Below are 13,794 nucleotides of genomic sequence, written 5' to 3'. Positions count from 1 at the left end.
GTCCAGTTGTTCAAACAGAAATGTATATTTTAGTTTACATTAAAGCAGCTCAAAGTGCTTTTCATAAGAAACAAAGAAAAGATCTGTGAACTCAGGAACAATAAACACAAACAGGCAAACTGATAAATCTGAGAAAAATTAAAAAGTCTGATTTTAGAAAGTAAATGTTAAGGCAATAAGACAACTGATCACATTGGGATACAAAGACATAAATCAAAGTGAAAGAAACGTTGAATACACGTTTAATTTAATTTAAGAAAAACTACTAAAGTAAGCTTTAAGCTAAGGTATCTTGTCTTGTCTGGAATGGGGTGCGTTCCAAATATTTTCCTTAAGCCCAGTGAGGATTGGTACAACTTCAGAACTGAAATGGGGCACAATTAGTTGTAACACAAAAAACTGGTTTTAAATTAGAAACTAGCCTTGGAACTGGCTTGGCGAGTAAGAAGTTATTGTCTTTGTTTTTCCAAGCAGAGTTTGAGTCTTACTGAGACACAAAGATAATAAAAGGCTTGCTTTGTCATATTGTTTATATGACTCCCAAAATACAATTCAGAATCCAGATTAGTCAAATTAGTCTGTCCCGTGTCACACGTGTTCCCCCCACTCCCCCCCAAACACAGTCACACCAAAACTTTGCCTATAAACCCACATAGGGCACCTGAAAACACACACACACACACACACACACACACACACACACACACACACACACACACACACACACACACACACACACACACACTGTCATCACCACTTCCCCCCACATGCTTCTGTTTTGTCCAATTGACACTCAGAAGGACATGGTCCCGACATCATGGGATCAGATCTGACACACAGCTGATGAGGAGTAACAGGGACATTTACACTTCTCCTGAAATGGTCCTTCCAAAGAGCCTATTGCTCCAGACAGGTTCTTCTTGGTTAGTTATGGGCCAGCCCCAGCTAGTGGCAGATGTCTGAACTGCAGCTTGAACACATTTGGACAGCTTTCCAGCTTCAAACTACATGCAGTGTACTGTATAACCTTGAACATAGGTCCCTCGGCAGATAAGGCACAGTCTGTATTTTGGGGCTCCAAGAAGAAAAAACTGTGCTCCTGTGTGAAGAGATTATTGTGTTCATCTGTGGTTTAGTTTCTATGCAGATGAGCTCTTTTCAGAACTTTGTGTTATCACTACTCTTCCTGCTATTTGTATTGTAGCTAAGCTTAGCTGTTGCAATAAGACCCACGACCCGAGACCAACTCATCAGGAGTTGTGAAACCCACCACTGTTCAGGAATTTTTCAATGAGACCACATGGTTCATGAACTAAACAGTGTGTCTGTGATTGTTCAGAACTGGATTAAAGACTCTGAATGGTGACCAAAGAATGGTTCTTTGGCCAGACTCTGGAGCCTCACATAGATCTGGTTCCAGACTTCTGAAGACTACATTTTGCTCCCAATTAAACATCAGGCATTGTTTTTTTTTTCCTGCTGGTTAGCAGCTGCTTGGAGCTGTTCTCTTTGAAGTGTGTGTGTGGTTGTTTTGGGAGTGTGTGTGAGAGAATCTTGAAGGATTTGGGAGGCAGTGGGCCTTTGTTTGAAGCTTAACCCTCATTGTTTATGCACGTGCCTGTAGCTTTAAGGTGCCCATGTGTGTTTGTGTGTTTGTGTGTGTGTGTGTGTGTGTGTGTGTGTGTGTGTGTGTGTGTGTGTGTGTGTGTGTGTGTGTGTGTGTGTGTATCTGCAGCTGGACTCACCGTATTCAGCTCGTAGATGCTCTGGAATGTGTGGCTCGTACCCCTCTTTCTCTGGAACCTCATCAAAATCATCCTCATCATCATCTTCATCCTCTTCCCGGTCTGCATAGGCCTTCAGCTGAGAAGAAAGCGTGCCAATCAGCTTCACGTCACCACTACAATTTTTCAATCCAGTAGAAAGGTTTGATAATTGGAGAAATTCAATCCTTTCTGTGTGACCCTTCTCTGTGTTCAGTGAATGGATTTATTGCCTAATGTGTGTGAGTGTGTGTAATTTATTTAGACAAACATGGTAAATAGACCAGTACTTGTGCAGTGGTTTTCTAATCTTGACCACTCAAAGTGCTTTACACTGCTGGTCTCATTGACTCATCCACACCACATTCACACACTGATGGTGGTTGGACTAACACAGGCACACCCATTCACACCCACTGACCAACAGTGGGAGCAATTTGGGGTTCCGTGTCTTGCTAAAGTAGACGTTGGCGTGTAACTGCAGGAGCAGGGATCAAACCCTCAACCTTTGGATTGACAGGTGACGACTCTCCCACAGCCACAGCTGCCCCAGGAGATCTTCTGTTTGTTTGATCTAATATGTCAGGGCATTGATCAAACAATTGCCTAAATGATTTTTTTTCACACATCACGATTGAGCCAGGTCCTTTTTGATCATTGTGGCTGTTGATTTGACTTGTTTGAGAGTGCAGGCATATTTTTTTCAATGATGACTCAATGATAAAATATTACAGTTGCTATTCAGTCAGATGCTGCTTAAATACTTATGCTATGCTTAATACTCTAAAGTTCTACTACCTGGATGTAAACAGTCACAGAGCTCACGTTGTTGTGTGGTGTGGTTTGCCAGTATGTTTTTACCTGTAAATGGAGATGTTTTCAGGTTATGACTGGTTAAACTGAAAAATAGCAACTCCACCAGACACAAATAACCAGCACAGACATAAGGGTGCTAACCTGTAAGGATTGAAGGCAGCTGCGCTAGCTCTTCTAATGTTAGCCTCAATCTACTAAGTGATGAGACTCTGTTTACTTGCAGACTGTGTGATTTTGAGTTTAGTACATTGTGTGCTGTGGGTGCTGTTTTAAGTGTTTTTGAACCCTAATTCTTAAAATACATTGTTTTTCTTTTTTGCAATGACCCAAATTTTTTGACTCAATGTGAATAGGAACTCACCCTGAGCAATAAACATCTAAAAATAGATGAAGTTTGATCATCTTTGTGAGAACATTTCTTGTTTTTCATGCTAATCAGTGATCTTACCTATCATTTGGATACATATTTCCCATGTCTACTTAAAGGTTTTAACAACACAAACCCAACAAGGACTGGACTGGATTAATCTCATTTAGAATATTTTAATCTTCTTCTAATAAAAAGATTTAAGGATTATATTTGATCTCTTAAAACAGCAAGTCTCTGTTTCTTCAGTTCTTCTGCATTAATATTGATATGAATCAACACAGAACACGTGACTAATAAATAAATCAAATAAAAGGAAGACTACACTCAGTGAGGTATGGACTGTAACACATCAGCCAGCTGGGATGTTTGAACGAGAATGTTTCTCCTCCATTCCTCCACTCTCAGTTTCAGGGCCGTATGATCACTTTGAGATGGGACAAAAGGATGGAGACAACAGCGTCTGAGAGTGTGTGTGTGTGTGTGTGTGTGTGTGTGTGTGTGTGTGTGTGTAACTGAGTGACTGTGTCTGTGTGTATGTGTACATGTAATGAGCTGCTATCAGTGCTAAGCAGGATTTATGGTTTTTAATTTCCTGGTGGGGTTGTTAGCCATTCCCTGGGCTACAATGCAGAACACAACACTCATATACCCACAGGGGTCATTTTCATAACACAAATGTGCACGTGCATCTGTGAGTAAGAGTGTGTGTATTTGTGTGTGTCTGCTTTGCCTTTAACAGCTGAGAACACACACCCTTCAGTCTAGCAGCATAATAATCACAGTGATTAGCGTTATGAGCAGCCATAAAAACTGACGTTAAGCTAACCTCTTCTTCCCAGGGGCCTCTTTTTCATTAGTGTATAATACCTGTGTGTGTGTGTGTGTGTGTGTGTGTGTGTGTGTGTGTGTGTGTGTGTGTGTGTGTGTGTGTGTGTGTGTGTGTGTGTGTGTGTGTGTGTGTGTGTGTGCGAGTGTGTGTGTGTAAAAGAGCGATACAGAGGCTGCTGTGTTGCTGCTGATAAAGAATATTTTACCACCAGAATTAGTTTACAAATGATGAGTCCTTATATGATGACTAAAACACACTATCACACACACAGAACTAAGACTTCCCAGTGGGTCAGTGGACCATGAAGGCACCTCTCCATCCAGCACTCAGACACCAATTAAAAGGGCTCATATTACAACACTCACTAACTAGTTAACCAGCAACTAGACAATTAAAGCCTAATTAGTTCTCATTAACGTTGGCACAAAGATGGAGACATGGTGGGTGGTCCTGAAGCAGGACTCCTTCATTAGACATTAAAACAGCTTTGATCATCAAACGGTAATCACTGTTAATGAAGTCAGGTCACATGAGGGGGGTCTTTTACATTACAGACTAGACAAAACACAGGCTTTAGTTAACCTCAACAGGAAAATACAAGGATAGCCTATTACAGAAAATAAACAAGGTACATTTAGGCTCATTCCCCTCTGCCTGTTGACTCTGTGGTAAAAGCAGTGTGAATATTAGCATACAGGGCTGTTTCACAGCAGAAACAGATATATATACAGCCAGGTACAAAAAGCGTCTCCCATCTCAATCACTCGTTTCAGTATCAGCACACAGTGTGTGTGTGTGTGTGTGTGTGTGTGTGTGTGTGTGTGTGTGTGTGTGTGTGTGTGTGTGTGTGTGTGTGTGTGTTTGTGTAGGCCTGTCACGATAATCAATAAACCAATAAACCCAACGATAAATAAAAACGTCCTCAGTAAGTTTGCCAGCCTTGATAAACTGACACGAGCATCCATGTTTGTTTTCCTCCTCTCTTTGGACCAAAGAGGCTGAATGAGAAGATGGCTCACTACGTCTATCTTTCCTAACATCGGGGTGCATAGGTTCTATAGCAGATTTAGCAGATTTATAGCGGAGTGAGCATCTGTCAAAAATGCGATCTTTGGGGTGAAGACGGGGCTGCTCGCGCTTACACAGAGAGAGCTGAAGCAAGCGTCCTGAGGGGTAAGGAGGAAACACACGCTAATATGAGTGATGGCACCAAAGATACGGTTCTTAAACCGCCTGCCACAGTCCCAGTGTGGGAATATTTTGTTTTTTATCAGAATGAACAAAGTGTGAGCTCATGAACCCCAACCAGCTGATATGTCACATTTGTTTGAAAATAGTGGCGACGAAGAAGAAGAAGGGGAGGTGCAGCGGAGCCTTGTTCTTTGACAATCTGCTCTTACTGAGGCTTTTGGTCGGCAAAGTAAATAGAAATAAAAGCGCCAAATGGTGGCGCTCAAAGACAGCTACATTGCCACAGAAATGCAGCCCTTCAATATGGTTGAAAGCCAGAAATGTTAAAAATGTCTGACAGACAGTACGGATTGACTGGGAAAAAGTACATGTTACAAACAATTCAGGAACTGTATAAACTCCCTTTTATTTAGGCTATAGTTTTTATTTATTTTTTTTTTTTTTTGAGTTTCGTTTTTTCTTTAAAGACAGGGTCTATGTTACATTGTTTTGATTCTAAGAGAGAGTCCATTAGCTGTGTGAGGCCCCTCCACTGTGTGTTAATAAGCTGTACCTCCTTCTCTGACCCAACACAATAATGCAATTAACAGGCTGCACCGTCTAAGTACAAAGACAGCATGATGGTGGAGCTCAGTCCCAGCCCTGATGCAGAACTAAAGTGTAATGTGATTCAAATGTAAAATTTAATAAACACACATGTATATGCCTCTGAAAATACTGCTCCTCATTATTTTAACCTGATGACAATTTTCTTTTTTTTGCAAATAACAGACTAAAATGAGATTTTTCATGTGACAGTCTTATCAAAGTTTACACATTAATACTACTCCAAAAGGAGAGCAGCTCTTCCATTGGTTAGATTTTAGGAGGTTTAAAGAGTTTCTCCCTGGAAGTGTGACTGTTGATTAGTCTCTGCTTTAAGTGGAAAAAAGCTGGGCACCATTTTTTTGAGTCTGTTTTTCATTCTTAACTTTAGTGGTATAACATGACAGATCAAACAACTGGTGAACTCGAATAGAATGTCAGAAAAGGACTGCACTGTTGGATCTGTAAAACAGATCTTTTATTATTTTCATTTTCAAGTTATAACTTTGTTTTAGCTTTTTTCTTAAAAAAGAGATTAAACTCAAAAAATATTGGGTTCTTGTTTCCTGGTACTGCTCGGGTGATGTGTTTCCATGTATTCTGACTAAAATATAAAGCCAATTATTTGACCCGGCTAATGTCAAAGCAGAGAAACATTAAACCTCAGCTCCAATCTAATCTACTGTCACTGGATTACACCCAGAAACTCCATCATGTAGAGTGTCACACTGCAGGAAAGAAAGTTCTCAGTGATTGTTTAAAAACAAGAGGATATTTCCACAGTGAGGGTTTTAATCAGAGAGCAGATGCTGCACAGAGCTCGGACTGGCTCTTTAAACCAAAGTGGAAGATTTTAAACACCAAAGCAAACTTTCTCCATTATTCCACTCTGCTGATGCTCTTATTTATCCTCACAGTGCAGTGGATTCACACACAGACACACACACACAGATATAGTCTATAGGTTTTCTGCTTGTCTACTTTAATCCCAGCTGGTTTATTCTGCGCTGATCAATGGCCTCAGACTAAGAAGTGATCACCCAGCCGGAGGAAAATCCTGCCCTAACATCATCCCTTTTCCCCCTCTTTCTGCCTCTTTGTCTCTAATTCACCTTAATTTAATCCTGATAGCATCGAGCACTGTCGGCTGGCTTGGCAGAGCTGTAAGTCTCACAGCAGTAGCTTCCCTCCAGAAACGTTTTGCTGACGGGAAGCGAGGCTAAAATATGGCCTCTATTCCCCCACATGGCTGCACGGGGGCTGCTTTGCATTTAAACTGAGCTTTGGTTTATTCTGTGGGACACACACCAGGAGAAAATCACACAACCCTGGAGATAAAAAACGCTTCTAACTGGAGATTTAGCAGACAAATTAGAAGTGATGCTTAAAGGAAAGCAGGGCCATGTGTCACTGTAATAGGAAAAAGACAAAACAAATATCGGAAACTTTGACTTAAAAACACACAGATACAGACGATAGGAGTAAAAATAGTTCTCAAAGAGAGCAGAATTTATTTTTAAAAAAGTTCAAGTACGGCTATAGGTTAATGCAAAGTTAACTAGAAAACAAAATAAAGGTTCATAAGACGTTCTTTGGTGGCCACATAAACCAGATCTGTTGGGGAGAGGAGCCACACATTAGAGACAACAACACATCATCACAACACCAACACCACATCAACAACACCAACACCACATCAACAACACCAACACCACATCAACAACACCAATAACCCAGCGTCAAAAACACAATAACACAACATTAACAACATCAACATCAATAACACCAACAACACTACATCAAAAACATCAACAACACCACGGGGGTATTCCATGAAGCTGGCTTAGCTCAAACCCTGGCCCATTTCAGTTAGCCTCACTAACTTTAGTGAGAGTTGGCTCAGGGCTAGCATGGCTTGGTAACCATGGTAAATTAGGCTTACGGTCAGGCTTACCTAAGCTGCGTCTCAGAGAAGGTCCGACAGGATTCTGAAAGACACCTTGTGAACTGCATGTGTCACATTAAATTAATCTAAAACAATAATAAATGATGTTCTTGTTCGGAAACACAAATTGAGACCTTTTGGTAACTTTTCTGACACCTCCTGCTTACAACCCAAAAAGTCAGAAAGATCATGAGGCTCCGCTTCCACCGTCTGTATTTATACTGAAAATCAAGATCAAGCAAGCTTTTGCCCTTCAGCTCCGCAGGTTTCGTCCTCCCTGAGCTCACCTTAGGACACCTGCGTTATCCTTTGACAGGTGAACCGCCCCAGTTATTCTAGACTGGATATGCATGAATCAAGACATGTCAGATACTAGACTCTCTGTTCTTGATGCAAGAAAGTCAGTGGCTGAGTGGTTAGAGTGCAGGGCAAAGACTAACAGCAGTCTGTGGTTTACTTTTGGCGTGAGCTCAATCCCACCAGTGGTAACTATTTGACAATATCTGATTTTCTTTCTTCTGTCTCCCTCAAAGTACCGTCAAAGTATAACAGAATAAAGACACAGATTGTAATACCCAGCTACGTGTGGAAAAGGCCTGTGTTATCTGCAAATCATGTGATCTTCCTGATTGGCTACAATTCTACTCATCATGACGATCAACGAAAGACATGCTCTCCCAACACCACAGGACACCTGAGCGTAAATCCAGAACATGTTTAATATTCAAGATTTTAAATCAATGTTGCTCTGATGGTCTCTAACACCCCTGACACTACAGAAGGCTGCTCTGCATACATTTTCCAAGAGGATGTTTCTCTCTCTCTCTCTGTCTCTTAGACACAGATAGGTGAGGAGCAGAGGGGTGACCACTAAATCTGGTCACTTCATCTTTAAGTCTGTCTGGATACCTATGGGTTTACAGTTTGACTTCCAGGTTGACAGCAAAGCTGCGCAGGTTGAGTGTGTACCTCCTGCTTTTGCTCTCCATACAGACTGTTTCTCCTGTAGACGCCAAAACCTGCTGACACCTGATTAGTTGTTACTAATCTGATTCCAAAATGAAAGTAATCCTGGACATGAAACACCAGAGCCCGTCTGACACCAAATTCCAAATAACAGATGAAACGTTTAACGTAGAACCTGAATGCATCCAAGCTGATTCACAATAGAAACCTGAATCAGCTGCTCCCCTCCCTCCTCCACAGGTGTGTCGCTTATTCAGCTTTGATAGCCCCCCCCCCCCCCCCCCCCCCCCTTAAATAAGACTCTTATCCTTTATAAAAATGATGTGAGGGCGCTGCCTCGGACAACTGCTTCCCTGACTTCATTTGTCTCTTGGCAAGTTTGATGGCACTGCGTTTAAAAACCCATTCAATCTTATAAACCAAAAATTAAATGTAGTCGACTGTGATGGGCACTCAGTGCATCTGCTATTTATATGCTAATGTACACTCAGCCTGCCAAGGTCTGGCAAATTATTACTGCGCAGCCATAAGTCAGGTGTATGGCAGAGAGGGGGAGGGGCACAGTGGAGGAGGAGGAGAAGAGGAGAAAACAGAGCAAGGAAGGAGGAGAAAACAGAGTGAAGGAGGAGGAGAGGAGAACAAAAGGAGGTGAAAAAGCCTCAAGAGATGTCTCCATTGTCTCCCTTTCCTTGACAAGTTAATACTGGTCTCCACCTGGCCCCACACACACACACACACACACACACACACACACACACACAGACACACAGACACACACACACACACACACACACACACACACACACACACACACACACACACACACACACACACACACACACACACACACACACACACACACACACAGGAGATGACTTGGTTAAACATTTAAGGCTGGGATGGGAAATGTCTCCCAGGAGAACTGATTGCTCTCTCTTAGAGGGAATGTCTGTGATAATAGCAGCATTAGAGACAAACAGTTAGCTTAATGAAGATATTACACACAGAGGAATTTATAAACACACAGCCATCATTGGGAGAATGTTTCACACACACACGCACACAGATGACTACTCACACTGCATAGTCACTGTTAAACAGAATATTCAGCCCTAAAAATGTTCCTTGTTGACTTTTCAAATAAAAGTGAGAGGTCAGAGTGGTTGCTGTACCAGGAGCTGGTCTTTAGTGTCTTGTAAGAGTTAAAATTCTTGCCCTTGGTGACACAGTTCCTGAGTGTGACATAAAGGATAACAAGTGGAAAAATGTGCAAAAGTGATTTACTTTTTTAAAAAAGTCTGTGTTGTTTTTATAGATTGATGTAGTAGTTAATCTTCCTGTCAGCAGCATTTACAAAAATCAGGCCCCAGTTTCCAAACAATGACTATACAATAAAACATAAGGGGACAATGTTAGTAAGAGACCACTGAGGCCTTGTTTTAAACTTCAAGTAATTTTATTAGACTTCGAAGACAGAGTCTTTACGTTACAGACAGACCTTACAAAGATAAGTTTTCTGTTTCAGAGGAACACATTTCCAAAAAGCAAAGCTTTCTATAGAGTACCTCTCCCCTTACTGATTAAGTTTCACCAGTTAAACAAAGACAGCACAAATTTCAAATAAGCCCCACAAAACAGAAGTCACCATCTGACCTGCTCAGAGTGTGTCTGATTTATACCAGCAGCCTCCACACGTGGCTCACCATTATTTCTGCAGAAAGTAGAGAGCAGGCCACAAAGAGTCTGAATCAAATTTTTGCTGAAAGTCTTTTTTCACCAACGCCAGCTTTCAGGACCCTAAATCAAACAACTATAGCTCTGACTTCAGGGACTCAAACCCTGATGACTAAAGACCATTTTGTTCAATTATTTTGATCCTCATTGTTCTGGTACCTGTGTCTATGAGCTCTCATTCAGTAACAGTTTTTGTCAAGATGCCTTTAGAGGCTCTGAGAGTTGTGACTTCCATCCATCCATCCATCCATCTTCTTCCACTTATCCGGGGTCGGGTCACGGGGGCAGCAGCCTAAGTAGGGAAGCCCAGACTTCCCTCTCCCTAGCCACTTCATCAAGCTCTTCCGGGAGGATCCCAAGACGTTCCCAGGCCAGCCGAGAGATGTAGTCTGGGTCCTGGGTCTGCCCCGGGGTCTCCTCCCGGTGGGACGTGCCCTGAACACCTCTCCAGGGAGGCGTCCGGGAGGCATCCTCATCAGATGCCCGAGCCACCTCATCTGGCTCCTCTCAACGCGGAGGAGTAGCGGCTCTACTCCGAGCTCCTCCCGGATAGCCGAGCTTCTCACCCTATCTCTAAGGGAGAGCCCGGCCACCCTACGGAGGAAGCTCATTTCGGCCGCTTGTACCCGCGATCTTGTTCTTTCGGTCACTACCCAAAGCTCATGACCATAGGTGAGGGTGGGAACGAAGATCGACCGGTAAACAGAGAGCTTCGCCTTCCCTCAGGCTCAGCTCCCTTTTCACCACGACAGACCTGTGCAGAGTCCGCATTACTGCAGACGCACTGATCTGCCTGCCGATCTCTCGCTCCATCCTTCCCTCACTCGTGAACAAGACCCCGAGATACTTAAACTCCTCCACTTGGGGCAGGATCTCCTCCTCGACCCGGAGAGGGCAGTCCACCCTTTTCCGGCTGAGGACCATGGACTCGGATTTGGAGGTGCTGATTCTCATCCCAGCCGCTTCACACTGGGCTGCGAACCGCTCCAGAGAGAGTTGGAGGTCACGGCTTGATGAAGCCAACAGGACCACATCATCTGCAAACAGCAGTGATCCAATCCTGAGGTCACCAAACCGGACCCCCTCAACACCCTGGCTGCGCCTAGAAATTCTGTCCATGAAAGTTATGAACAGAATCGGTGACAAAGGGCAGCCCTGGTGGAGTCCAACCCTCACTGGAAACGAGTCCGACTTACTGCCAGCAATGCGGACCAAGCTCTGGCACCGGTCGTACAGGGAGTGGATGGCTCGTAACAAGCAGCCCGACACCCCATACTCCCGGAGAACCCCCCACAGGAGTCCCCGAGGGACACGGTCGAATGCCTTCTCCAAGTCCACAAAACACATGTGGACAGGTTAGGCAAACTCCCATGCACCCTCAAGGACCCTGCTGAGGGTATAGAGCTGGTCCACAGTTCCACGGCCAGGACGAAAACCACATTGCTCCTCCTGAATCCGAGGTTCGACTATCCTACAGACCCTCCTCTCCAGTACCCCCGAATAGACCTTACCAGGGAGGCTGAGGAGTGTGATCCCCCTGTAGTTGGAGCACACCCTCCGGTCCCCCTTCTTAAAAAGAGGGACCACCACCCCGGTCTGCCAATCCAGAGGCACTGCCCCCGATGTCCACGCGATGTTGCAAAGTCGTGTCAGCCACGACAGACCCACAACATCCAGGGCCTTAAGGAACTCTGGGCGGATCTCATCCACACCCGGGGCCCTGCTACTGAGGAGCTTTTTAACCACCTCGGCGACTTCAACCCCAGAGATGGAAGAGCCCACCCCATCATTCCCAAGCCCTGCTTCCTCCAAGGAAGGCGTGCCGGTGGGATTGAGGAGGTCTTCCCTTCCACCGATCCACAACATCCCGAGTCGAGGTCAGCAGCGCACCGTCCCCACTGAACACAGTGTTTACAGTGCCCTGCTTCCCCCTCCTGAGATGCCGGATGGTGGTCCAGAACCTCTTCGAAGCCGTTCGAAAGTCGTTCTCCATGGCCTCACCAAACTCCTCCCATGTCCGGGTTTTTGCCTCGGCGACCGCCGAAGCTGCATTCCGCTTGGCCTGTCGATACCTGTCTGCTGCCTCAGGAGTCCCACACGCCAAAAAGGCCTGATAGGACTCCTTCTTCAGCTGGACGGCATCCCTCACCGCTGGTGTCCACCAGCGGGTTCGGGTGTTGCCGCCCCGACAGGCACCAACCACCTTACGGCCACAGCTCCGATCGGCCGCCTCAACAATGGAGGCACGGAACAAAGCCCATTCGGACTCAATGTCCCCTACCTCCCCCGGAACACAGTTGAAGCTCTCCCGGAGGTGGGAGTTAAAGCTCTCTCTGACGGGAGATTCTGCCAGACGTTCCCAGCAGACCCTCACGATACGTTTGGGTCTCCCAGGTCTGACCGGCATCTTCCCCCACCATCGGAGCCAACTCACCACCAGGTGGTGATCGGTTGACAGCTCCGCCCCTCTCTTCACCCGAGTGTCCAAGACATGCGGCCGCAAGTCCGATGACACGACTACAAAGTCGATCATCGAACTGCGACCTAGGGTGTCCTGGTGCCAGGTGCACATATGGACACCCTTATGAGTTGTGACTTAGGAAGTATTTTTTAGATGATCTTGTCTTGATTTGGGGATTTTGAAAATAAAATTACATTAAAGATGCTATGAGGAGGATCTGTTTGAACTGCACTCCCTTCTCCACCTTGTGGCCCGGAGTCTCCACACACTGTCATGAATTACGTTCAACATGGGGTGTGTTCGTTTTGGAATTAAATGGAGATCAGATTGAAACACATTTTCTTTGTTTAAGACAACTTTTAATGAAACACAACGTGCTGTTTTTACGCACAGATCTCTCTTCTCACAGCTAAACTTCAGCTGCCGTGGTGTTGTCAGACATGCTGTCCATCAATCTGGTCCTGGAAGACCCGACCTGGAAGCTAAGAAGTAGTCATTTAAAATAACCTGTAACCAGTAATACTGGCAGAGATAATCTCATTTAAAGTGTGGATTACGATCAGTAAACTCCTCACAGCTCTTTTAATGTAAACAGGTCTAGACCTGTTAATGTTTTTGGAAAGTGTCTTGAGAAAATATTCATTATTATTTGGCTCTTTATAAATAAAGATTGATTCTTAAATAAAGATGGAAGTTTTCTCATTCATGATAAGAGCAGAGCCCTAATTTTGATGTATAAAATAACCACAGAGGAGACACTTCAACAGACATCACGTCTCTGATGCATCCAGAAATCTGAGTAAGTATCTGCAGTTAGCCTCATCAGACTGTTGAGAACATCACCATTTGCAAAATAAGGGTAATATCAGAAAGTTACTCAACTAACAGACCCAACAGCCAAAACTGTGATAACTGCAGACAGAAGACTTCTGAGCTCATTAGACACTTACAGATGGATCAACAAGAGTGGCTCAACAATATACAAGACACACAGCCCTGTAACATCTGATCAGTAAAGCTCCAAACAGACTCAATTGTCATTATCCAACTTAAGTCCACTCCACCAAAGTTTTTGTCCTGTCATTTGAGCTTTGAGAGAAAGCAACGACAGCTTCCAATGGCCTCTCTGTGGGG

The 13,794-nt window shown here is 44.2% G+C and overlaps 1 protein-coding gene across 5 annotated transcripts in view; it reads right to left on the bottom strand.

The window, feature by feature from the left end:
* Nucleotides 1–13,794, bottom strand: part of uvssa (UV-stimulated scaffold protein A) — a 47,677-nt gene that overhangs the window by 19,952 nt on the left and 13,931 nt on the right. For all 5 annotated transcript variants that reach the window (XM_074673272.1, XM_074673275.1, XM_074673276.1 and 2 more), the window contains exon 9: nt 1,746–1,863. In XM_074673272.1, the coding sequence (XP_074529373.1) occupies nt 1,746–1,863 (118 nt within the window). The remainder of the gene's footprint in view (nt 1–1,745; nt 1,864–13,794) is intronic.

Source organism: Halichoeres trimaculatus, unplaced genomic scaffold (assembly GCF_033239565.1).
Source record: "Halichoeres trimaculatus isolate MK-OKI-2021-1 unplaced genomic scaffold, fHalTri1.1 fHalTri1_scaffold_7, whole genome shotgun sequence".
Taxonomy (NCBI): domain Eukaryota; kingdom Metazoa; phylum Chordata; class Actinopteri; order Labriformes; family Labridae; genus Halichoeres; species Halichoeres trimaculatus.
The sequence above is the reverse complement of the archived record's forward strand: the minus strand, read 5'-3'. Positions and strand labels throughout refer to the sequence as shown.